The sequence below is a fragment of the Nipponia nippon genome, unplaced genomic scaffold (genome assembly GCF_047370975.1).
Source record: "Nipponia nippon isolate SJK-2023a ecotype South Korea unplaced genomic scaffold, ASM4737097v1 scaffold_4, whole genome shotgun sequence".
Lineage (NCBI taxonomy): Eukaryota > Metazoa > Chordata > Aves > Pelecaniformes > Threskiornithidae > Nipponia > Nipponia nippon.
In genome coordinates this window covers 87,861,470-87,886,597 of record NW_028262358.1, presented here as the reverse complement: position 1 = coordinate 87,886,597, position 25,128 = coordinate 87,861,470, and the positions used below count along the sequence as shown (strand labels likewise).

General features: G+C 42.4%; 1 protein-coding gene across 4 annotated transcripts; it reads left to right on the top strand.

The window, feature by feature from the left end:
* The first annotated feature begins 1,448 nt into the window (after window positions 1–1,448).
* On the top strand, window positions 1,449–24,911 carry MRAP2 (melanocortin 2 receptor accessory protein 2). Of its 4 annotated transcripts, none has more exons than XM_087775748.1 (9): window positions 1,449–1,669; window positions 2,365–2,396; window positions 7,405–7,502; window positions 8,177–8,339; window positions 11,199–11,303; window positions 12,545–12,694; window positions 17,855–17,954; window positions 23,924–24,335; window positions 24,626–24,911. In XM_087775748.1, the coding sequence occupies exons 6-8, from the start codon at window positions 12,568–12,570 to the stop codon at window positions 24,315–24,317; spliced, it is 621 nt and encodes a 206-aa protein (XP_087631874.1). In that variant the 5' UTR covers window positions 1,449–1,669; window positions 2,365–2,396; window positions 7,405–7,502; window positions 8,177–8,339; window positions 11,199–11,303; window positions 12,545–12,567; the 3' UTR covers window positions 24,318–24,335; window positions 24,626–24,911. The 4 variants fall into 4 exon arrangements, with proteins under 4 accessions (XP_087631874.1, XP_087631876.1, XP_087631877.1 ...); XM_087775749.1 differs by lacking the exon at window positions 1,449–1,669 and adding an exon at window positions 2,050–2,109; XM_087775750.1 differs by lacking the exon at window positions 11,199–11,303.
* Window positions 24,912–25,128: the final 217 nt, after the last annotated feature.

Genomic DNA, 25,128 nt, shown 5'->3' with positions numbered 1-25,128 from the left:
ATCACAGTATTGACAGCTTTTATGACCATTGCTGGAGAGACACAGCGCTGTCCAAGATCACAGTCCTGCCTGGAAAGAAACATATGAAAAACAGTGGTTTCACAGATGCCCTTACTTGCATATGACCTGCATTCAAGTGCAAGAAGACAAATGGGTATGAACCACATAGCGAGGCTGATGCTAAACAGTAAGTGCCAGAGCACTAGCAAGGATCCACTATAACATTTGAGGGTGGGTATTGCGGCAGGCTGGTGGCTTCGTTTGATAGGTGTGTGAGACTTGTTTCCTAGTACTGGATTGAAAATTAAGTGATGTCATTCATTACAGCACTTGATTGCCACAAAGATGATTAAAAGCCACGAAGATAGTGAAGGGACTGGAGCATGTGACATATGAAAAGAAACTAAGGGAGCTGTGATTGCTTAGCCTAGAGAAGGCTCAGGGTGCTCTTACCAATGTGCATAAATAACTGATGGTGGGAGTAAAGAAGGTGGACTGAGATTCCTCTGAGTGGTGTCCAGTGACAGGACAAGAGGCAATGGGCGCAAATTGAAACAATGGGAACTTCCATTAAACATGAGAAAAATGTTTTTTTGCAGAAAGGGTGATCAAACACCAGGACAGGTTGCCCAGAGATGTTGTGGAGTCTCCATCCTCGGAGATACTGAAGACCTAACTCATGTCCTGAGCAACACGTTCTAGCTGACCCTGTTTCAGCAGGCCTAGATGATCTCCAGATGTGCTACCAACCCTCTGATTCTGTCACTTCCCGTGCTTTGGTAACTGCAAGCAGCAGAGTGAGCTACTGATTTCACATAAAGGTCTCTTCATTTTAAGAAGCTGCAGTTCGTAGGATGGAAGTAGTGTAAGACGCCATGAAATCCCTGTAGTTTTGAGGCACTGCCCTTCACCTCCTGGTGGCTGAGACAGCACCTCTCACAACCCTCACTGCCCCCCACTGGGAGCAGGCCTGGTGCCAGCAGGCCTGGCTGCCCAGGGCCAAGGGCCCCACTCGCAGTGGCTCCCCATGGGGGGCCTTGGGCCTACCCATGTGCAAACGAGCTGGCCCCTCCACTTCCAGCGGTGACAGGCCGTCCTTCTCGGCTCTCCTCACCCTTCAAAATTAACGTTCCTCCTTGAGATACATGTGCTCCTGCGAGGCAAGTGACACGCGGGGATTACCGCCAACTGCACTCTGCCCCTGTCGGAAGCCGTGCAACTCCCTGCTGCGCTGCACTCCCTTCCCCTCCCCTCCCCTCCCCTTCCCTCGACGGCCGCCCGCCAGGCCGCCTCACGCCGACGAGCGCGGCCCGCACCTGCGGCCGCCCGCGGGCCGCTCCCGCCCGCGCTGCCCATTGGCCCGGGCGCGTCACGTGGCCGTGCCATGCCGCCCGGGCGGGCTGGGGCGCCGCGGATGCTGCTGATTCATTGGCTGTGGCGGGGCGCGGTCCGGCTCGGCTGGGCTCGGCTGGCGCGCGGCGCGGCCGTTGCCGCCGCCCGGTCAGGTAGGAGGGCGGGCTTCATCCGCCCGCCTCCTCCTCCGCGCTGCCTCGTCCCGGGGCGGCGGGGCGAGGGCGTTCCTGGGCGGCTGCGCCTTTCGCCCGGGACGGAGCGGCGCTTCGGCGGTTGCAGCGCGCTCGGGGGCGCGGGCAGGACGTGCCCGGTGCGGGTAAGCGCGGCGAGGGGACGGCGCTGCGGCGGAGGGGTGAGGCGGCGGAGGGCGGGAGGGACGGGGCGGCGCTGCCCTGCCCTGCCCTGCCCTGCCCTGCCGTGCCGTGCCCGCTCCGCGCCGCCCCGCCACGCCCCGCGGTAGGGCCCGCCGCCGCGGCTGGCGGTGCGCGGGTGGGTGAGCGGGTGCTCCCGGCTGGGCGGCGTGGGAAACCCCGAGCGCGGCGTGGGGTGCCGCTGCCCCCAGTGCCTGTAGTTCAGCTTGCGCTAACGGGCGGCTGCAGGGTTTCAAAGCCGAGACTTTCCTAAGCCTTAAGGTCTGAAGTACTCCTCTAATTTTTATTTTATTTGAAATAACAAAAAAAGCTTGAGGTGGCACTTTTCGTTTGGGTGCCGTGGAAAACGCCACCTGCGGAAAGCTCATGCCACGTTTCTGAATTGGTAACGGAGTGATTCCTTCTGATGTTAAGAAGTCTGTGTATTCAGAGGCAGAACAGCTAGAAGGCACATAGATTGCTTGGAATACATGGAAATTATTTTCAGTCCCTCCAGATTGTATGTTGTGTTCTGCTCTGACTGCTGAGCATTTGAATAAGCTTTAAAATTTAATCTAAAATGTTTGCAAAAAAAAAAAAAAAAGGCAAGATGTGTTTGTTGTGGTTTTTTTGTTTATTTGTTTGTTTGTTTTTTTTCCAGATGACATCTTTCTTTGTGCTTTCAGGCTGAAGGTATGAATGTTTCTCCTCCATGCAGCCTTAGATTACTTCTCCTATTCTCAGTCTTGCCCTCTTCCCTTTCCCCCATGGGCTCTTCCCTAGTCTTCTGCTGATTCTCATACTCTTCCCCCCTCGCTTAACGGTCTCTTTCTTAACAGTTGTTGTCTTAGCAATCTCTTCCTCTGGTGAGCAGCCTCTGTTGACAGTGACTGGTATGGTGGGCAGTTCAGGTCCCTCTCCTGAGCTGTCTGCCCTTCTTTTTGCTGGAGATGACCACCTCAATGACAAGCCAGCAAAACTTCGCTCTGAACAGTCTCTGTTCCCTGATATTTGCCTTGCTCATCCTGGCGTATCAACCTTGTTCAGCACTTAATGCTGGACAGTGACTGGAAGTGTAAGCACAACATTAGTTTGCCGCTCCTCCTGCGACAGGCATAGCCGTTAGCAGGATGGGACAGCAGTTGCAATGCTGTCATAAACTGCCTCAGCAAGGCTGGTTGGGGTTTGTTGGCAAAAACATTGAGGCACTTCTATTTCCAGGTGTGTTTCACAGCCTACTTCTCTGTTTTGGAGCTGCTCCCTCTGTTCCTGTCTGTTACTCTCATTTGAGCTCCCCAGAGGCTGTGTACACAGGGATGCAGATTTACGTAACTACTGTGGAAATAAATAGATGTTTTGGTTTCTGCTTGGAGATAATCAGGTAATAGTCTCAAATACTGCTTGTTTTTTCTTGTCCATTTGTGGTTTCCTATTCAGGTTCCTAATCAGAGAGTCAAGACCATTTTTTTACCACAGGAGTAAGCGCCTGGAAAGATGCCAGGGGAACGACAACTCCCCATTGGCTGAGGACAGTCTGGCTCCATTCTTGCCAAAAATAATGAGACATTCTGGGTGTATCAATCGCAAGCAAGAATGTACAAGATAAATCAAGCTATTGCAAGAGAATACTGGGGTTTTTTAAGGAAAAAAAATATCCAGAATATTAAGAGCTGGACAGAGTTGTTTACTGCCTGTTCTTTTGCTGGTTGTCCGCATACACTTGGTGGTGGAAGAGGTTTTAAGGTGAAGCACAGATGACACTCTTGCAGCTTGTTCAACAGTTTAAATAAAATTTCCAGTCTTTGAACCAATAATACGAGCTATTACTGGGAAAATTTTAGTACACTTTTTACTACAAATAAATGAAGGCTTTATTCTGCATACTCACTGCAATGGGCCTTGGTTGTACTGTTTTAATGATGTTTCCTCGGTCTCTAGTTACGTGTTCATAGCCTGGTGTAGCACAGAGACATGGCAGGGATTAAGAATGGGAGAATTCAGATGTGTGCTTGTTAGTTGTGTACTGCTGTCTGATTTACCTGAAAAGAAATTTGTATTTGACGCACTACAGTAAATTGTTTGCTTCTTCAGCAGCACTGGAGGGACGAATTAGATCTAAAGACAGGAAAAAAAAAAAACAGTTCTGGTTTGGAAAATCCCCAAACCAGTCTGACTTTTAATAAAACAGCTGTATTTCAGTGACTGACTGAAATTCTCATTGGACCGATGAAGGCAAAATTTCTGCATCGTATTGTAGGCTAACTACAAAAGTTCAGAAAATGTTTGTCATTCAAGTGTGGAAGTTTTCAAGAAAAGCTGTATTTTTTTATTTTATTTTGTTAGTTCTTGAGGAAACGTAATGCATAACTGACTTTTCAAATTGAAAAGCTCAGGCATTACTTCACGTCTGAGAGATTATGGCTTTACAGACCCTGTGTGGGTGAGAACATAAACCGAACGTTTTTCTACCATAGCACAGTCAAACCACAGCTGTGAGACACCCAAGTGTGGGAGTAGCTCTGAACAAATGGTTTATCGTACCGGGGTTGTTTTTTTCATCTCTGCCAGCTTATCTTCCGCTGGCTTCAGCGTAGACTGGGAACAAAACCATTTCTGTGGGGAGAACCACTGAGAAGTGAAGAGGTGCTATGAGAGGTGTGCTGTGGCCTGTACTTCAGACCAGATGGACATTACGTGAAGATGAGAGTCTTATTTTGTAATGGGAGAGGGGCAATGTACTCGGCTTCCACTCTGCTTGTCAGCCTCAGCGCTTTCGTGTTTTTTTCACTGATGCAAAGCTAAAACAGAGCTACAAAATGAGGCCTGAATGCACCCATCCATTATCTTGGCTGTGCAACCCTATGAACATCTGCTCTGCGTTTAAATCCAGGGGCCGGCACGTTGCGATGGAGTGCCCTGCAGGTTTGGTAAGGGTGGCATCTACAGCAGCAGCACCTCCGCTGCGTGGCATAGGCCGTCTTCAGGCCCAGGTAACTGACACGAAGGGAGCCCGGGTAATTTCAGCTGTTGAGCTGCACCGAGTTTCCCAGAAGCAATCACACAAGAGTAGTTCCTTCCTTCAGCCTTGTCCCTGTTACAAATGGTCAATTTAGGTGTGGTTATTTGAAATACTTCCTGGTGCCTCTGTTCTTGGATTCAGTTGTCCTTTTGGCTATGCTGAGTACTATGCTTCCAGTGTTTCTTCATGACTTGTGGACTAGCCAATCTGAGTACATCTAGTCTGGTAACCCTACGCATAGGGTTACGTGCATTGATGTAAATCCTCTTCACAGAGAGATTTTTTTTTTTCCTTTTAAACGTAAAAAGTCTTCTTTTAGTTGAGGCTGCTTTTTAAAATAGGTTCCTACATTATAATACACATAGAAGGTATTTTAAAACAACTCTTGCAGCTAACTCATCTGATGGAGCCATTCCTGTTGACCTGCAGTGGGCTGATCAGTAAGAATGTGGAGGGGGGGAAGCTTTCCTTTCTCTCTACTCAGAATAAGGCATCGGATTGACAGACTTAAGGGTTAGTAAGAAAACCAAAACATCTCCATCTCAGTGCTGAGCTTTCTGTGGGAATAAAGCTAATAAAAAGAGACATTTAATAAAATAAATAAAAAAAAAAAGACTGCTTTGCCAAGCCAGGAAAATTCAGGAAGATAGTGTGGCCGAAAAGCAGAGGCATTCAGGCCAGGCCAGTTACAAACTTGCTCTGTGGTTTACTCTTACCTCATTAGTGGATATGCCAGAGCTCGTTCACTGGATGGTTTTCTATAAAAAATCAGTCTGGGGCCTCTGAAAGGTTGAAGGTTAAAAAATTTGTAGTGTGAAAGGTTAAAAATGGCAGTACTATAAACAGCTGAGGGAAAGACTTTCTTTTGGAAAGTGTAATATACTTACATGTACCACTGATGTTGGCATTTGTAATGTTATAGGACTGAAAGGTCTTGGTACTTTAGTGCTTACTGATAGGGCTGCTTCTGGTCTGGTTGGTCTTGAGGGAACTTGCGTTTTGAAGCTGCCATATGTGCGCATTTGAGAGCTGGGCGACTTTTAGTGGGGAGAGGAAGATGGGCTCAGCAATACCCGGAGCTCTCTTCTGACTGCAGCCTTGCTGTGTCTGCAACCATGTCTGTGAGCCTGCTGCCCTCCAGAAGTAGGTTGAGTGGAGGTTCAGCTGGGGCATGTCTGGGAAAAGACTGTTGAAAGGTTAATCTTCCCTCTTTAACAAACGCTTAGAAATTTAAACCTGTTATTCAGATGCAGTTTTATCTGTTTGTTTTCTCTTTAGAAAAATAGACTTTTCTTTGCTTAAAAGGAAGGTTTAGTCTTGTTTTCTGCTGTGACTATAATAACTGTCAAGTTGTTTGGTTGTTGGTTGTTTTTTTTTTTTTTGTGTGTGTAGAGATGTATTATTTGGGTGGAAGGATGAATTCTTGTAATATATCAGTTTTTGCCATCTTGAATGTCAAAATGAAATGTTTCCTGAGCTCAGCTGAAGCTCAACTGCATACAATGAAGCCAGATGATGGCTTGATTGTGTAAGTCTGCCCTAGCTGCAGGAAATAAATGGAATTATGGCTAACATATCTTTATTATTTGTAGATAATACTGTCTCTTAAGACTGTGTATTCTGGCTGTAATTTTTAAGGCTTTTGGTACTGGAGTTAAGCTAAGCTATTTGCTTCAGTGCGTTTTGGGAGCAAGTCGCAATAGCTCTGTACTAACTGTTCCACATACCTTTACTGTCAGTGCAGGGCTGAAACTTTTTAAGAGCAGAAGGAATACACAGCTTCTGTGATGCCGCGTTAGGTATAATTCAGCTGTCTTCTCAGACAAGGCTTATGAGTGAGCTTATATAATGTTTGCTCTATCTATTGTCAAATCCATATAGTTATCTTTGAACTCGTAGTACAGTATGCTTTCATATTAGTTTCTACTTTACTTCCAGGTGGCCCCTACTTGAGTGGGCATTAGTGCTTGCATATATCATTATTATCTCTTAGGAAAATACTTGGCAAACTGTTTTGGTCTTTTATTTGTTAAATTTTTCTTTAAGGTCATAAAGTCATCGCTTTGAAATTAAGTACTAACAGTAGCTATACAATTAGCATGCAAATTGTATATAATGGTTTGGAGACCTCCTTTTACACTGCAGTGCACACAGTGCAAGACATTAAGCATTAGTACATGGAAAATAAGACATTTTCATGAGAATTTGTGTGTGGTGTATAAGCAGTTTATTGTTGGAGTCTAGTTTACATTGCACAGTTATAAGGATAATAAAATGTATGTTAAATGATGTGTAATAGAGTGGTATGAGGCACAGATGTCTAACTTTGTCATTCCTCATCCGTAGTTCCCAGGATAAGCAGTGACTAAACCAGCATTTTTTTCTTACCATTGTTATAAAGTCCTTTTGTGATGAATGCAACGTCATTCTTGCTATTTTAGTGCAACAGCTCACGCATATGATGCTGTTGGTGAGCACCAATCACGAAGATAACAAACATTAATAGTGGTACTTTCTTTCCTCTCCAAGAAAAGTCCCAGGTGTTATGCACGCACAGTTAGCATGTATGATTGTTTTGGGTTTGGTTTTTTTAATTGTACAGTCAGTTTTCAGTTATCTTTCTATTTTTGTTGTGAAATTTCACTTGTTTAGTATAGCTTGCTTTCCTCTCTTTTGTTACAGGCAGGAAGATTTGGTATTCCCCTGGAAAGACCACAAGTTTGATCTCAAATCCTACACATCTACGATCTTGAGAATTAGCAAGAACCCAGGACCATTTGGTTAAGTATTTCCTGCAGACTCCTTTCTTGTCAGTGGTTGGGAGTCGCACAGCTTGTTTGAAGCAGTAGCCATGTAGTAGGGTTGTAGAAAGATGGGGTCTGTATTACCTTTCAGCTCAGGCAGTGCAGAGTAAATAAGTTTGTGCTTGCTTTCCTTGTTGACTTCTTTCCCTCTGACCTCACCTCTTAGTCCTTGGGATGGAGTAAAAAGGAATGTGGTGGTGGTGGTGAGTGATTCCCTTCTTCCCCCATGTGGAATGTTGTTGCTGGTATGAGGACTTACAGGGTATGGGAACAGCCTGAGTTGTTAACTTCTCATAGATAAACAACTTCTGGGTTAATTGTACTGCCTAGCTGATGGAGCTGATGCATCAGGGTGTAGTGCGAAGCTTTCTCAGGCTAGGACTTCTCACAGTTTTTTTTTTTTTTTCCTGCCTGGCTTTTGGGATCTTCACAGTTCGCAGGGGGCCAACAGTTTGTTCATTTATTTTATGAAGACTGTAAAGTGCTTAGACTCTATGGCAGTAAGCAGAATGGAAGTATGTGGAAAATAAATATAGTTTTTGATTGTAAATTTACCAAGTTGCTTGTTTCTACCGTATTGGTAGTTTCTTTTGCTCCAGAAATGAACAGTACACTGACCAGTCCACGTGGATTTATTCTTGTGCATGCAGGTCAGGTTCAGAGGTGGTTGTTGCTGGTTACATACAAGGCCAATTCCAGATGTACACAAAACCAGATTTGCCTTTGTGGCCCCAGTGGTGGTATAAGCCTTGAAGTTGTGCTTCAGATACAGTGTGTGTCCAGTTTTGCCTTTACAGTGACTCAGTTTGAAAGGTAAGTGGCTGTAAGCATTGTGCCATGTGCTGATGATGTCCAGATTAAAGCAAATAGTCTAACTGTAGCAGTGTTTGATGCCCCACTGTTGCATTTCAAAGATGTGGATTTTGTGCACATATAGCCCAAGGGTCAAACTGGCTTGCTCGGGTACCACTGGCAGGCAAGCTGTGACCTTACAAACTTTCACGAGTTCTCATGAAGGTATAATTCAACTCCAGGAGTTGCAGTCGTGTCTCTGTGGGGAGTGTCTGGGTACCTGTTGACATCCTTTATCTGCAGAGACCAACCCAATGCTCCAGAAGAAGTCCATGAGCACTTGCCCTTTTTAGTTTCCAGGAGACTGACCTGCCTGAATTTCCTGGCTGGCAGCGTTGAACACAGCCCTGCTACACATCAAAGTCAACAGAGGGGTTTTCATGTTTGCCTTAAACAACTCCTGTGCTCCCACAAAAAAACCCTCAGCAACGTCAATTAGAGCAGATCCCTGTTGTGCCTTAGAGCTGTGGGATGAATCACTGCTGTCCACTCCTGGCAGAAAGACTGCTTGAGTGCATCTCCTGGGGGAATTCCTTCCTAGAAGCCCTTATCTGGCACCCGCAGTCCTTCCATGACCTGCTGCAGCCTGGCAGATGCGTGTGACAGGCTGCTAGCATGCCAGCTCACCCTGCTTTGCTCTTCTTTGGGAGATGCAGGGTCTTAATGTTCGCTACTTTTGCTGTGCTGGTCCTTGTTCCACCATGCTAGGCTGGCTTTTTAAGTAGAAAAGGTTTGCTTTAACGTGTTTCAGGCTGAGGTTTTGGAGGCATTTGGACAGACAAAGCTTACAAGTGAGCTGCAAGCTAGTTTGGGACAATGTTTATGCTTAGCTCTACTGGATCATTTAGAGGCATATTTTGTATTTCCCACAAATCCTGAGGCAAAGGTTTAGCCTGGGAGCTGGTGACCCAGGTTTCAGTTAGCACCTCTCCCTCCGATAGTGGCTTGTCTACACTGGAAGTAAGCCTAGAAACGCTTGTAGTCAGGGGTAAGATGCTGGAGATTCTAGTCTTAACCTGAGACTAAAACAAGACAGATTTCTTTGTGTCCTAGAAGTGGCTATTCTCCCTGTAAATCATAAATGGACACTAGTGACTGGATCAGGAGAGATCTGCATGTGGCCCAATTGATCCAATCTATCTGCACTTGAGGTGGAAGAAGAAACATTTTTTGTACTGTTCATATACCTTACTCTGAAGTTTTCTGCCTGCAGATTACTGTTCAGCTCTTTTTGTAATACTAAAGGCAAGGAGGTGACAATGAACATTGGTGATGCCATATGAGGAATATTTAAATGAAAGGCTTCTCTAGAAGGCTATAAAAGAGAAAAGCAGTCCTTAAACAGGAATGTGCTAATAACATTGGGCAAGAGACACATAATCAACAAAACACTGAGGAGAAGGGGGAAAAAGATGGTGGGAACCCTGTGCAGAACCATGTAGTCTCTTAGGACTCAGTCACAATATGAAACGAAGTCTTGTAAGAGACAACTGACAGAGCTGAGATGGGAGCAAACTAGAACAAGAATCTTAGGTTATTCTCTGTGCTTAGGCTTGCTTCTCCCAGAAGGCAGCGGTTACCTTCGTTAATTAAAACCAAGAAAAACTCTGCCTAAAGCTTAATTAGACATTCTTGCTTTGATTCCAGGAAATAAGAAGGTTTTTCTAGTCACCAGGAAAGGAAAGGAGGAACTTTACTCTTAACACAGTCATTTAAAGTTACACTTACCTCTTTCTGTCATGTTCTTTAAGGGTTGGAAGTTGAGGGTGGGAAATACCCTCAGCCATGAACTGGAGTGTCCATTACAGCCATCTTTTTTTCTTCCTCCTCTATGCTTCGGGCTATTTATTCTTGCTGGTAGCTTTCTGAGTGGCTAAAGGAGAGTGAGGTTAATGTGAAGCTCCTTATCCTGACCCAAGCAAATGGGGTTGGTCACTTCTCTCCCTGCTTCCCCCCGCCCTCTTCCTGTTGGGAAGTTGCTCACTGTGAAAACCAAGTTGGTTTGAGTTGAGAAATAGATCCATTTCTTGTTTTAAAGGATTTATCACTTGCTGGTCAAGTTTTGGTATGTGTTTAAGGTTCTAAACATTGTAACTGGGTATGAAGTTTACTTTTTCAGGCATACTTCACTGTTTATTTAAAATTGTTTTGGGACATTCCTGCCAGCATTTACTCATGGTCAAATGGTTGCAGAAAGAACTTTTTTACAAATTTGAAAAGCTGTTCATATTCCCCGTGTGAATTTGTGTTCCTCATTTTGTGCCTGATTCCTGTTCTTTATGTATGGCTCCCTTAGCATTTGAATGATGTGCTTTACTCGCACAGCGTTAGTCAATCTAATTATCCTTAGGAAGGACTGAAGATTCAATTATTTTGGGTGGCATGGCTATTTAGGGCCCTTTTTGAGAAATTTTGTCTGGATTTGACTTTGTTCAGAGAAGTTTCATTGTCCACAGGACAACTAATTGCAACGGTTTTATGAACTGCTTGAAGTCTTCACCCTGCTGGGTTTTAATTGAATGCAAAATTACCCAAAGCTCAGTTTGCTTTTACAAAAAGTATTTTGTAATATGTTTCAAGTTGGATGTCCTGACTCCAGCTGCTGCAGCAGATGTTTTGCACAGAGATGTGCTCTCTTTTGGTATGTATAAAACTGTCTTAATATTATGAAAAAATTACTCTGCAAAATGCAAATCCCTAGTGCAGTGTTGTGGTAATGACAGAAATATCTATCAAGACAATTTAATGATGCTTAATGTTGCATTGCAGTTTTTGTTAATCTGTGGGGAAAAACACTCCTGCTTTATTTTCCTTCAATAGTGGCATATTGAAGCTGTTTATTAGAACAGAGAAATTTAGGTTGGAAGGGACCTCTGCTGGTCATCTGGCCCAACCTCCTGCTCAAAGCATGTTCAACTAGATCAGGTAAATTTTTCCTTGTATCTAATTTAAATTTTCCATTTCCCAGTTTGTGTCCATTGCTTCTTGTCCTCTTACTCTGCACCTCTGAAAAGAGCCTGGCTCTGTCATCTCTGCACCCTCTGACTGTAATTGTAACTGTAGACAGCACTAGGGTCTCGCAGGAGCCTTCTCTTCTCCAGGCTGAACAAGCCCAGTTCCCTTAGGCTCTTGTGCATCCTGTGCTTCAGCTCCTTGACCATCCTGATGGCCTTCCATTGGACTTGCCCCAGCATGTCCATGTCTTTCTGTTATTGGGGGATACCAAAACCGGATAACAGTACCCCAGTTACAGTCTTACCAGTGGTGAGTAGAGAAGAATAAACACTTCTCTTGACCTGCTGGCTACAGTCTTGTTAATTCAGCCCAGTACATACTTGGCCTTCTTTGTCACAAGGCGTATTGCTGACTCACTTTCAGCTGCTTGTCCATCGCTGGTCCTTCTCTGCAGAGCTGCTCCCCAGCGGTCAACCCCCAGCCTGTACTACTGCATGGGATTACTCCCTCCAAGATGCAGGACTTTGCATTTGCATTGGTGATCCTCATGAGGTTCCTGTCATTCTCTTTCTCCAGCTTGTCCAGGTCCCTCTGAGTAGCAGTCTGCTTGACTGTCCCCATATAATCCGGAACTTGCTACAAGTGCACTCCATTTAATTGTCCAGCTCTTTAAGGAAGATGTTAAATGCTATTAGCCCAGTATCAGTCTGAGGGGTACTGCTGGTAACCAGCTGCCAGCTGGACTTTATATGGATGATATAACCCTTTGAGCTGTTTCTCCATCCAGATTTTCATGGCAGCATTCACCCTAAGCTGCTGAGGCTGGTGGGCTTTGGTATTTACTATTTTTGACCTATAAAAGCTATATTCAATCTGAGGAGCCTGGGTTTGATACCTGTGTGCACTGACAGGCATCTGTGTGGAAGTGAACATAGATTCTCTTCTTTCCATTGAAGAGAAGCTCTTGTGTTGACCAGTGACTGGCCAGCAAAGACTGGGGAAGGAATGGGAGGGAATGTGATGGCCTTGTCTGATGGGGCAGTGATACTGGATTTTAAAGGAACAGGTGAGAGAGAGCCTTTGTAAGCATGAATGGCTCTTCTTGGGAACAGTGGCGAGGAAGAGATCCCATAAATAAGAAAGGATTCTGTATAAAATCAAAAGATGCACTAGAAGTATGTAGACTCTATTAACGCATTTCGTATCCACAGGTATATATTTATTGAGGTGCAAGATGTCTGCCCTGAGGCTGATTTCTAACAGAACCTCCCAGCAGGCCTTGTCTAACTCTGATTACACCTGGGAGTACGAGTACTATGAGTATGGACCAGTGTCTTTTGAAGGCCTGAAGGCTCATAAATGTAAGTTCAGCAGAGATACACTTTATTGCAGCTGAGCTTGCCCATCTAAATGTTCCTACTCTTCATTTGTAACTGGTTATAGTACAAAAAATATCTCTTCTCCTAATTTTTTGGATTCTCAGCAATTAGTTATTACTCTGTTTATTAGATTATTGTAATTGTTTATAATTCTATGTCTTTTCATTGGCTGCTTTTCTTGTGCATGAGAACCATGGATTTCTTGCCTGTGGTAGAAATTTGTCAATACTGAGGAGTATCAGAGGATCAGGAACAGTTTATAACAGCAGATACAGCTGCTTCTGGTGACTACTTGGTATGATGCGTTTTGCTCTGTTCTTGTTGCTGTTAATGCTTAAAGGGCAGTGGTGGGCAGCCTTACTGCTTTTGTTTTTCTTCATAGAAAATAAATTTAAGGCTATAAAAGATTTAAAAGAACAAATTTCTCTTTCTGAAGAAACTTTTTGTCATTGAGGCTTCATAGGAGGAGCATGCTAAATTCAGCATTCTGCTAATATGGAGCTGTTTTACAGTAGAAGTAACAAGCGGAGGACAGGGAGCAGAGAGGCAAAAACTATGGGTAGGAATTGAGAGGAAATTTAGCTAGGACAAGCTAGTACAGCTGGACCAACATTTATCTAAAGTCAAGGCCATGGCTTTGACTTTTATGAAATTTCTTTTTTTTGGGAGGGGGAAGGAGATGGGTGTGGGTTAAAAAAAAAGTAACAGAGACTAACTCAGAATTACTGGAGGTGTCTTGTAAGCACTTGAGCAAAGAGAAGCAAATCATTTCGTTTCTTTGTTTCTGAGCTGGATATACTGTGAGAGGGTTTGAGCGCCAGTCTTGAAAATCTTGGGGAAGTGTCTCCAGTGCTGGAGCACTGGGTGGGATACATACTTTCTGCCTCGTTCATCATGATGAGGATTCAGGCTGGGAAAGAGGAGTGCTTGCAGTGGCAATCAGTAGCCCAGAAAGGCTGATCTCCCTTGGCTCTGCACTGTCAGGAGGTTTTGGGGAGAGTCTGTAAGGGTCAGAAGAAACTCTTAATAACTTTTAAAAGAACTAGAGCAGAAGTTGCTTTTTAGCCTGAATTGTACTTCACCTTTTTTCTTTTTTCCAAAGTCTGCTGATTACTGACTGTATTTTTACAAATGGTAGGTACTTGAAAAATATAGGTTAGCTTTTATCATGTTTCTGATATATATTCCATTCTTCCACTTAATCAGAGGCCAAACCTGATTACAAAGATTACCGATTACTAAGATTAGCTGCAGTGTTATGTACATGCCTTCCTTTTAGCTCGGTGTGCCAAAGAGTGTGACAGAAGAAAAAAATATAAGTGATAGTTACCTCTGGATTGCAGAAGGTATAGTGGCAAAATGGATCTTGGATTGCTATTGAAGTGATTGCCATGCTAAGTGTGGCAGCTCAGCTTTGCTGTCTGGCTGTGCTGTTTGTAGAGCAGGAGGGTTCTGGACAGCTTTAATAAGAGAATGGGACAGAAGAAGCTACTTTTCAGGTGGAGCTTCATGTACTGATGAAAGAAAGAGATTAATAGCAGTATTGAATCAGTGACCTAAGAAGTCCCTTCTGGTTGGGGTTTGATTTGGTTTTTTTTTTTTTTTTTTTTAAACTGATAGATTGGAGTTCGTTCTGTTTACTCTGGTGTTACAGCATGCATTCTCAGAGGGCTAGGTTTAACCTAGTAAAGGAACAGTCTATGTCTGTGTTGTGTATGGTATGATATTTCTTGACATGGTATGTTCTTGATATGTTTCTTGTTCTAGCTGTTTCCAGCTGTGTTGAGACTGTTGAGGAATGTGCAGGCAATGTGGTCCGACATTTAACTTCACTGAAATCCTAACCTGAGGAGGAAGGAGGAGAGATTACACTGGGGTTGTGTTAGGAGGGAGACTTTGAATATTCGCAAATCCTCATTTTTTGATTTATTGGCTTTTTTTTGTGGCCATGTAAGAAATCTTAACTCTCATAGCCTTTGGCATAGCTGCAAGTAGGCTTAGTTTCAGCTTCTGCTAACAAAGATAAACTTTGTAGAGGCAGGTGTCACAAATGGTGGGGTTGGGGCTTTGTAGACATATTACCACTTGGAAATACTGTCTCCTTCAGGTGTGCTATTGTAACTTGTAGTAATGGTGGAATTCAAATCAGTAATATAAACTGAGGTGAAAGCAATGAGAGAGGCTGCTTCAGTGATCTGGCTTACAGTGTAAAGTTAAAATGGTGCTGTTGGCTCATAGGTATATTGTACAGTTGTACTGTGAGCTGTAACGAAGCCAAGGGGATAAATGGCCTGGCCAGTTGGTGGGGAGGTGTGTGGTGCAGGGAGAAAATGTCAGTGGTACCACTCCATTTAGGGAACATCAGCTCATCCAGTCCGAGTACTGAAAATTAGAAGTGGCTGAGTAGGACACTTGTACTGTACTGCTGTGAGAGCAGGAAGCACTTTTATGGTGGGATGGTCTTTGAATGCTGTTGGATATATGAATGTGAACACTACCAAAGTCCAGAAAAGAGTCTAAGAGAAAATAAAACAGCAAAAGTGGAGAAGGAGTGTTAATGAATACCTGTAACTTATGTTAGAGAACTTAAAAGGGGAGTGGATGCCGGTTTCAGTGATGCAGGCTGGCAGTGACAGTTGGCCAGCTGTAAAACACCACTGGCCCTTCTTAAAATTAGAGGTGTGTGATTTTTTTTTTTTATTATTTTTTAATTTATTTTTGATACACAAGGTATTTTACCCAACATGAGAGGGCACTGTTTAGAACCATAAGGTAAGATGAATTCCACAAGAGAAAGTTGGAGGCCACTTTTGGATTAATGTTGATTTAATTAATTGTAGGCAAGTGGAGGTTCCTAATAATTTAATGCATATACAAAGGAATTCAGAAGCCTGTTTTCTGAAAGCAGAGAAAAATTTATGCAAAGTGACCTGTGAAGAAAAAATATTCACAAAACAATCTAATATGAAAAAATACATTTATTAAAAAAAAAAAAAGGGCAGATGGGGAGAAGATGAGGTGTTCAGATGCCACAGTGACTTTTCAAATATATGACTGCAAAAAAAAAAAAAAACCCCACCTGTTTTACAGTCAAAAAGTATGTTCTGCCTGAGGAGAAGTGAAGGCAGGAACTAGAAATCAGAAAAATCCAGAAAAGCAGGCACCAGATGCTTTGTAAATTAAAATTTAGAAAGTAAATAGACAAAGATAGCCAGGAAATATCTTTGACTGGCAGAGATACGAACAAAATCCTTTTTTGTGCCTTTGGATCAGAAGAAACCTCAGTAACATTAGAGAGAGGTCAAATAGGTAGGAATGATCAGAACTGCTGCCAGAATGTTATGAGTCTGTGTTAGGAAGGAAAGGAAGGCTGATATGGTAACTTGGGAAAGTCATGGGATACTTTCCCAATCTATTTGTAGCTTGGGACAGTATTATAAATGTTGTCCTACATACCATATTTTTTGAATGAATGTTGTGTTATGTACTGTTTATTTTGAATAAATGTTTAGAAGTTAGTAGGTTTGGATAACTTGCACTTAAATGAGTGAGACCTAAATGAAATACTGAAGAGAACTCAGGCCACCTGCTTTAATTTTAAACAAATCCAAAGAATGTAATTGATAAAGCAGAGGGTTGGAAGTGTGTCAGGAGTCACAATAAAGCAAGGAAGATGTTGCCGTATGTTCAGTAAATTTAGGAATTCTGTTGGGGGGGGAAACACCAAACAAACCACAAGACAGGCTTGTTATTCATGAATTACAGGAGCACACAATGCTGTCAGGTGTGATTTTTGTGGGGAGTAGCAGTTTATCAGAATCTTGATTTATTTTTTCTTTAGTTTTTTTCCTTAGTTGATGAGTTAAGTTTTGCAGCTTGATCAATATAATCTATGTGCATGTTTTTAAGACATCTTACTTGATTAGACTTTACATTCTGGTTATCAATGCAGCTGCATATCATTGAAGTATATCTGACTAATTGGTAGGTAATAATAGCTGTAAATGGTTAAGTGGTGAATTTTTTAATGGGAGTATTTCTTTTTAGATTAAATTTTCAGGTACTGAAAAGTTTGGTAGGATGGTAGGTAATCATGAGCTATTGTGTATTAATAAGGCCAAACACAAGATGCATCTTGAACCACTGAATACAGGCTATACTTATAGAATGACACTGAAAATAATTTAGGGCTCATAATGCATGGAATTACAGAAATAAACTTACACCAGTGTGCTTTAAGCAAAAAGGAATATTACAAATTCCCCCCGCCCCCGCCATCATGGAAATCTATACTCAAACCACCATCTAGTTATTTTACAAAGGGTGTTGGGAGGGGGGGGGATGCGGCAGAGGAGAGATGGAATAAACCTTGCAGTGAGAGACTTGAAATTTAACCTCCTTAGCTTACCAGAAAAAGGGATTGAGGAGTGACTTGGTTGTGATAAAGTATTTTCACAGGGAGAAGATCTCAAGTTGCAGCAGGCACTTTGACTTTGCAGAGAAAGAGCAAATGGTTTGAATTGGTTTCCAGTTTCCAGATCTGCCTTTTAACGTGGAAGATATTTCACTGTGGGAGTGTGATTAACTGTTGCAGTTAAGCAACAGGCAGGATAGTTGATTCCTTGTTTTCTGGTGTTGTAAATGGGCATAGATTTATTTTAAGTAGGACTGACAATTTATCTACAGGTCCATTTGCTGTAAATGAGAACAGTAGGTACATTTAAAATAATTTAAAATAGCAGGAGTTAAGTTCTACAGGGATAGAGGTTTTTGCTGAAAATCAAATAATCCTCTCTCCTGAGTTCTAGCACTGAAGTTGTTTCCAAAGTAATGCTTGGACATGGGCCAGGCATCACAAAGGGAGCTGCTCCTCTTTTACTAACCAAGAGAATTCAGTGTCTTCCCTCTTTCAGCTTGTTTTTGGTTTGTCCAGACATCAGTAAAATTCAGGCTAGAGATGAGAGCTTCAGAGGCGACTTTCTGTTTAAAAATAGATAAAGATAAATCTGATTGTCCTCCTTCTTTGCCATCCAGGAATAAGATGCAAAGTCTTTTGGGTTTTGGAGTCATGCTGCATGTGGAAGGGAACTTTCTGCAAGTGCAGGTGAAATACTGATCATCTTGTTTTCTCTTTTTCACCAGATTCCATTGTGATTGGATTTTGGGTTGGTCTTGCAGTTTTTGTCATCTTCATGTTTTTTGTCCTGACCCTGCTGACGAAGACAGGAACACCACATCAAGAGTGAGTCTGAAAACTGGAATAACAAATCCAGCCTGCTAAATGGTGTGTCTGTTCTTTTGCAGCACCCAAACAAGCAGTGACAGCGCTGATGTTGCACTGACTTAGCACCATCTTGTTCCTCTCTGTTCTTATGAAAGGGTGCTGTCTGTCATTGTTTCAAATAATCTTTGTTCCAAGCACTTCTAGGAGAGCAGTTCTGCAGAATTGTTATTAATGCGTTCCCTATTTAGCAAATAGTCAGTTGGCATGCCGTAAGAAGCTGCATGTATGCGTTTTCATGCTAAAATGGAGTTGGTGGGTAGGCTGCCAAAGGTGGCTTTAGATTACTGTTCTGCAAATAAATGGGGTCATTCTAGGTAGGCTAACCTTATGATGGAGTGGAACAGAGCAATGTGCATATTGACAGAGTATATACAAATAAAATGCAGTGCAGGTGTTAAATTGAGGAAGTTTGAAGTCTGGAGGGTTTCCACATGTTTGTGTGTTCAAGTCCAGAAGGCAGATATTGGTAGTATTTACAAAATCTTCCCTTAACCATATAGCTCCCCTAGTGTCAGAGTGTCTTAGTTTTTGCTGAGAAATTCCAGTAGATGCTGAAGTACAGATCAGCCCACACGTGTTTAACACCAGGGTCCCCTGAAACTCACAAACAAATCTCTTTTTCTTGTTCTTTCCAGCTGATAAGTACGTGCAGACCATGCCTTGCCTCAATCATTTATCTGCATTTGCACAGCACACAAGTTGTCAGCGTCCTTTCCTCTGGGAAAAGTTTGAACCCACGTGTCTCAGGCTTGCATGCCATAAAGTAGAAATAAAGAGGCTCTCTGGAGAGTGAGATTGCTTGCAGGCAGGTAGTAATGATGAGAAACTGATTGTGAAAGGCAATTGTTAGTGCTTATGACTTCCTAAAGCAGCCTGCCTATCTCTGCCTACTCAAGGCCCTTTGCTATTTAGTCATATGTAGACTGGCTCGGAAACTTCATGTAATAGCACATCTCTAGAGGCAGAGCCCTATTAGGGAGGACATATGTTTATTGTGAACCTCTTCTGTGCTCCTAAATTTTTGCTTCTGTGAGAAGGAAATAGAGGCAGAAGAATTCAGCTTCCCAGAAGTGACTTGCTGAATTTCATGGGTGTTTTTTTTTTTTGCCTCCCTTACAGATTGTCATAAAGTAGCCAGACCCTGCTCCCAAATATATTTTTAAAGTCCTTGTAAGTGTTGGTGTGCTGCTGCTTTTCCCTGGAGATCTTGTTTCTTAGCTGAGCATCTGAGTCTGTATCCTACGTGAATAATGAGAGCGGAAGAAGTGAAGAAGTCAAATATACAACAAAGAGAATTTAATACCGATATTTGTCAAAAGTTTGTACACTTGTAAAAATGTACTTTCAGGTAGCAGAGGGCTGCTTGATATCTCCCACTGTGTTTCTGCTTTCTTCATCAATTTTCTTGGAACAGGCTGCCTGTTTCACAGTTTGTGAAACCTCCATCTTTGGTCAACTCTACATTCAGATAACCTGATCTGAGTTCTGAGTTGGCCTTGCCTTCATCAGGGCATTGGGCTAGAGACCTCCAGAGGTCCCTTCCAGCCTAAATCTTAATTTGATTTCTCTTCAGTTGCTGAAGAGAGCCCAGTCATTTCCTTTGTGTATTTGTTTTAAACTTCCTTGCAGCTTTGCGAGCTGTGTGCTTGAATGCTTGCCCACTTATTACGTATGCTGAGTTGGCACCTTTAACAAATTTGAGCACTATTTTTTTTGAGACTTGGTATGGTACTAGAAATAGAACATCCAGGAATATGCTAAGGGCAATAAATACTGTTGTTTCCTGTTTTGTTTTTTTGGTGTTTTTTTTTTTTACACATATATAAAAACTGGAGAACATAAATACCTACCTGTAAAACCAGTGCAGACTGTGGTTTTAATTTGCCTGCATCTTCTGTCTTTAAAGCTGACTGGGTTCTTCATGACTCATTGTTTCATTACTGGGCTGTCTTGCAGCCCTCCTTTAGAAATAGATGTTAATGGGATTCCTAGGTCTTGGGAGAAAGCCAGCCTGATTGATGGACATGTCTCTGACTTCAGTAAGTCAATTTGGCTGTTCTTTAAAGTACCATTAATGTGAGAGATAAGTGTAACTGGGTTCAGATGGATGGATCCAAAGTAGAATGCTCTGATTTTTCTAGTAGCATGCTTTTCTTGGCTCAGTATAAAGGGGTATGATAGCATGTACTTTTCAAAATTGTACAAGGTGTTCAGAGTTGGGTACATTCTCAGACCAGAAGAAAAGGGTCAGGATATGGATGGGGAGAGGTAGAAGTTTAGTTATAAAAATGATGCCTGTTGCACTTCTCTCTTGTTTCTTTGCATATTAGTATGTGTAGAACATTAGCTCGTGCAACAAAAAATTGTGTTGAGACAATCGCTCGGGAGAAGATAGTACACTATGTTTGTTTCTGCATTTAAAAATGTCCTTAAAAACACATTTGTGCAGCAAATGCACGTGTTCATGTAACCTATCTGTACAAAATCTTGGCTGATGTAATCTCAAAGCTTCATGCAGCTATTGAGGCAGGTTGTACAATTAGTTGCAGTAAAGGTGAAATGACTGATAATTTTTTTTTTTCTTTTTTTAAGAAATCAGTTGGTTTTGGCTAAGGATTCTGGGGTGAAATCCACTCAGAGAAATGCAGATCCACTGAAACAAAAACTTCTACAGATACATATATGTGTTTGCTGAAAACTTATTCAGGAAGGTTTCTCAGGTTCATGGTAGCGCTTCTGGATTGGTATTAAGGATCTGTTTAGATGCCCCAAGTTCCCTTTAGGATGCCAAACCCTGCTATTTTGGAGGATTGGCTACTTATTCCTTTCCATGGTTTGCCAAGTACCTCAGGTCAGTTCAGGGAGTGTTGAGAGAACGGGTGTTTAAGCTAGAGAGGAATGTCAAGTGTCAGTCCCAAACCAGTATGCCTCTGGTAGAAGGGTATACTGGGCAAAATGGTCTGTACCCTGACAGTGCACTCAAGTCCAGTGGGCAGAGTCCAGAACTTAACACTGAATCCAGCAGACCAGAACCCAGCATCGTAGGCTGGAAGATTCCCAGAAAAGGGAGCTTGGGTTAGTTCATTGGCAACTGCTTGTTTTGCATGGTTTTCAGGACGTGTGATGCTCAAGGTGTCTGGCATTCACCTTCCTGATCTCTTGTTGGCAGCTTCTGGGACTTTGAGAGTCCCACATATTGCAAAAGGGATTTTGATTGTCCAGGAGGCTGTGCTCCCTTCCACAGTAAAACTGGCACTTCTTATTTTGAGTGTTCTGAAAAGATACACACTGAGGTACACTTGCATACTGTAATGAACAAGACTATGCAAGTTTCTAGTCTACTTTAAAAAAAAAAAAAAAAATTCCTTCCCAAAATACAGGAGGATAGTGGTGTTGTGAATCTCAGAATCTGAAAATATGACTGCGTTTTAGATCATGTGTTCTCTCCTCATTTGATACCCTAGCTTAGGGTATCATGAAGTGCTCACAGACACTGCGTGCACCCACACATAGCGCACGCATGGGGCATGCATATGCAGGGCGTACCACGCAAACCGACATGCTGTTGTAAATAGTTTCTAAAGCTAAACAGAAACAGTAATTTTCCAATTAGCAAAACTACTAACCACTTGTGCCTTGGGAAGGGAATTTGGGAGGGAGCTAAAAGACATGAAAGTGGGTGTATAAGTAACAAACTGTAGCAAACTAACGGCTCTAGCCTTGAAGAAGAGCTAACAGACTGATAAAAGGGAACATCTTGGCACCAAAGACTGGACAGTGGCCAGAGAACCATGACGTTTGATAAAACTGCAGAAACTGGGTGAAAGGTTGAAAGGTAAATGCGGCAAGGGGAGATCGCGACCACTGACTCGATTCAGGACCAAAAAGATTTGCCCCCCCACACCTGAAAGGAGCATGCGTGCTAATTTACATAGCAAGCGAGGCTAATTTAAATACAGTAAACCAATAGTGTATGCAATGTTAATCACTAACCAATAAGTGTAAATTTAGGCAGGTTTATACTAATCATGTAACCTGATAAATATGCTGTAGTTTTGTACGACGGTATGCACGTTAGGCGGAGATATCCCCCATGCATCCAGCGCTGCAATAAAGAACGCCTACTTTCTAAATGCCAAATTCGTTAGAAAGTTTTTTGGACCGGTTTGCGGTAACACATTAGCACAGGATTGTTCTCTGTCGTATGTCCACAACATCCTGGTTCATTATAAAGTTTCTTTGCATCCTCTATTCTTCCATTTAGAGTAGGTTGCCATTGCCAGTTTTGTGAGCCCCTCTCTACAGTCAGCCTTTGCTCTTTCATAGCTCACTGGATTATAAAGCACTTTCCACACCGATGAACTGGTTTTACTTCTCTAATGGATGCATGTTAAGCTTTCTTACAAAGTTATTTCTTCCTAGGCTTATAATGCTTGTCTGTCTTTCTGTGCTGATTTGCCACCTCCATGGACTGTCTGTGCCACAATACTACATAGAAACTCTTGGCGACAGACTTGCAAAACTGTATGCAACTTAAATTCAGAGCGGTGATCTCTGTTGTATTATAAATACGTAAATGTCAGTTGTCAGTTCTGAAGGCTACCACAGTATTATTCCAGTCTGTTTGCCTCTTGGTGTGTATACACTAGATGATTACTTAGTTACTGGTCTGTCTTGCATCAATTTAAACGTTATGCTTCTACATGCTTCACTTCGAAATGCAGAATAAGCCAATACAGTTTTGATTAAACTATAGGACTGCTTTGATTTGAAGGCTAGTGTAACTGATTAGGACAGTTCTTGTATCATGTAAGGAAGTAAATTAGCATTTGAGAAGCAAGGATCTTTAAGTTAACTATCACTGAAAGGCTAATGGTAGGTATCCTGTGAACTGGAAGGTTTTAGGGGCAGATTTCTGAAGGTGCCTTCAGAGGCTTTCAGAAGCATGTAGGCACTTACCTCCTGCTGCAGGCTGGAGGGAATTAAATTACCGTGTTTCTCTGAAAAATCTCTTAAGTGCTGTGTGCATCCTTAGGGGTCCAACTATCTGGCTTCAGTGTAACACGCTACATGTTCACATGTAAAAAGTATGATTTATTAAGTCTTACTTAACAAAACTTATATTGTGAGAATGTTTAGGTTTTTTGCTACTCACCCTCTGAATGCCTCCGCTGCCTTTCAGATGCAAATAACTTGCATTTTGACAAAGAATGTATCTGTAAAACTTCTGTCTAGTTTGAGCTTTTCTCACTCTCAGCTGTTCATGGCTCCATACCATGCATGTCTATGCAGATTGAAGCTGGTTTGAGCTAACGCTTCTGGAAAACTCCCAAGACAGACGTTAAGATGTCCTTCCTGGGCTATGTGTCTGAATTAAGACTGCCAGTCTTTATAGCAGTCTCTAGTTCCAGCTCTCCTGATTTGGAAATCTGAATGTCATTGACTGAAGTCAGTGGAAAAGATGGTTTGATGTCTGGACAACCAACCACTCAAATTATGCCTTTAGTAACAGCAGTGCTGCCTGTATCTCGGAAAGATATTCTCTATCAAAGATTTTTCTCAAAGTGTTCTATAAGCCATTTTAAAAAACTTGTTCCTACTTGATACTACTTGATGTCAAGAGGAAATACTGAAGAGTATTTCTGAGCTCATTCAGTGAGCTGATTATTAAAGTATATTGACTAGAAGTCCTGTTTAAGAGTGCTGGCATTGATAACTTATTCCCATGGAAAATTATCATGACAAATCAAGACTTAAAATAGCTTCAGCGGAAAATAATAAATAGTGCTGGCTTTTAAAGTCTGTTGTTGATAAACTGTAGGGTTTCCTTTCTTCCTGATCATAATGGTTGCTGGAACCAAATTTGCTGTTAAGAACTCTGATAGTTCTACTTTCTCGCTTACTGTATTTTTCTTTTTCCTCCTTAGCAATGCAGAAACTTCTGAAAAAAGATTTCGCATGAATAGCTTTGTGGCAGATTTTGGAAGACCTCTAGAATCAGAGAGGGTCTTTTCTCGTCAAATAGCTGAAGAATCCCGGTCACTTTTCCATTTCAGTATTAATGAAGCGGAACATTTGGACAAAGCAAAACAAAGTCGGAAAGGTCCAGGTCGGGAAAGTAATATCCACTTCCAGGAAGTTCCCAGGAGCAGTGGAATGTTTGAGGAGGACCTAAATTGTCTTACAAAATTTAACATTCCTAACTTTGTGAACACTGAGCAGAACTCTTCACTAGGTGAGGATGACCTCCTCATCTCAGAGCCACCAATCATTTTAGAAAGCAAATCGGTCATGCAATCTTCCCATCGGATCCTTGACTGAAAAGTCTTTTACTTTAAGGTAAACATTCCCATTATTGTCCAGTTTGAAGCCTTTCTTGGCCTTCTGGTATTTTCATAGAGAAGGTATTTCAGACCTATGCTTTTTATTGTATGTAAGACTGGCTGTGCTGACAGAACTGTTCAGACAAGAAGTAAAACACTGAATACTTTATTCTGATGCCTTCTGTGGTCTGAACCTTTTGCCCAGCATTATTTTTGCTTCCTGATTATTTTTTTTGTTTGTTTTGTTCTTTGTTTTTAAATGACTGCTTATGTCCAGCTTCTGAAGGATACCATAATAATTTGCAGGGACTGTGAAGGCTGGAGCCTGGCATTGGGAGGTGTATGAAAACTCCTTGGCCAAGAAAAGTGTAAACCTCGAATTAAGACTGAAGCAAGGAATAAACAGGCAGCCCCTGGGGAGGTTCTGCAGCTTCTGCCGCTCCCAAAAAGGACACCTGAACCTGAGCGGCACAATGGATATCTGCTTGGCGTTAACTTCAATTTCTGATTCCTAACTGCTTTTTGGTGCAGGTTAAACCCAGTTTACAAAGCTTCCAGAGGGAATACCTTGCATATTAAATTGTTTGGTTACAGGGTTTACAAAATACTACCACCACCTGCTGCTGAGTAAAAGCAAATTGGTGTCTGTAATTATAGTACTTCAGAGTGACGTTCTGACAGCTGCCCAGTGATGACCTGGAATGAGTATTCTACACACAAACAGTAATTTGAGAGTGGGTTGTTTGGTGGTTTTCTTTTTTTTTTTTTTTTTTTTTTGTCTCTGTTTTTTTTAATTGCTGATGCAAACT

What these genes read in the sequence shown, in the direction of transcription:
- MRAP2 (XM_087775750.1), top strand. Translation starts at nt 12,568, where the DNA reads ATGTCTGCCCTGAGGCTGATTTCTAACAGAACCTCCCAGCAGGCCTTG. An exon ending in AGGCCTGAAGGCTCATAAAT is followed by an intron (nt 12,695 to 17,854) that starts GTAAGTTCAGCA and finishes CTTTTTCACCAG; the next exon opens with ATTCCATTGTGATTGGATTT. An exon ending in ACAGGAACACCACATCAAGA is followed by an intron (nt 17,955 to 23,923) that starts GTGAGTCTGAAA and finishes TTTCCTCCTTAG; the next exon opens with CAATGCAGAAACTTCTGAAA.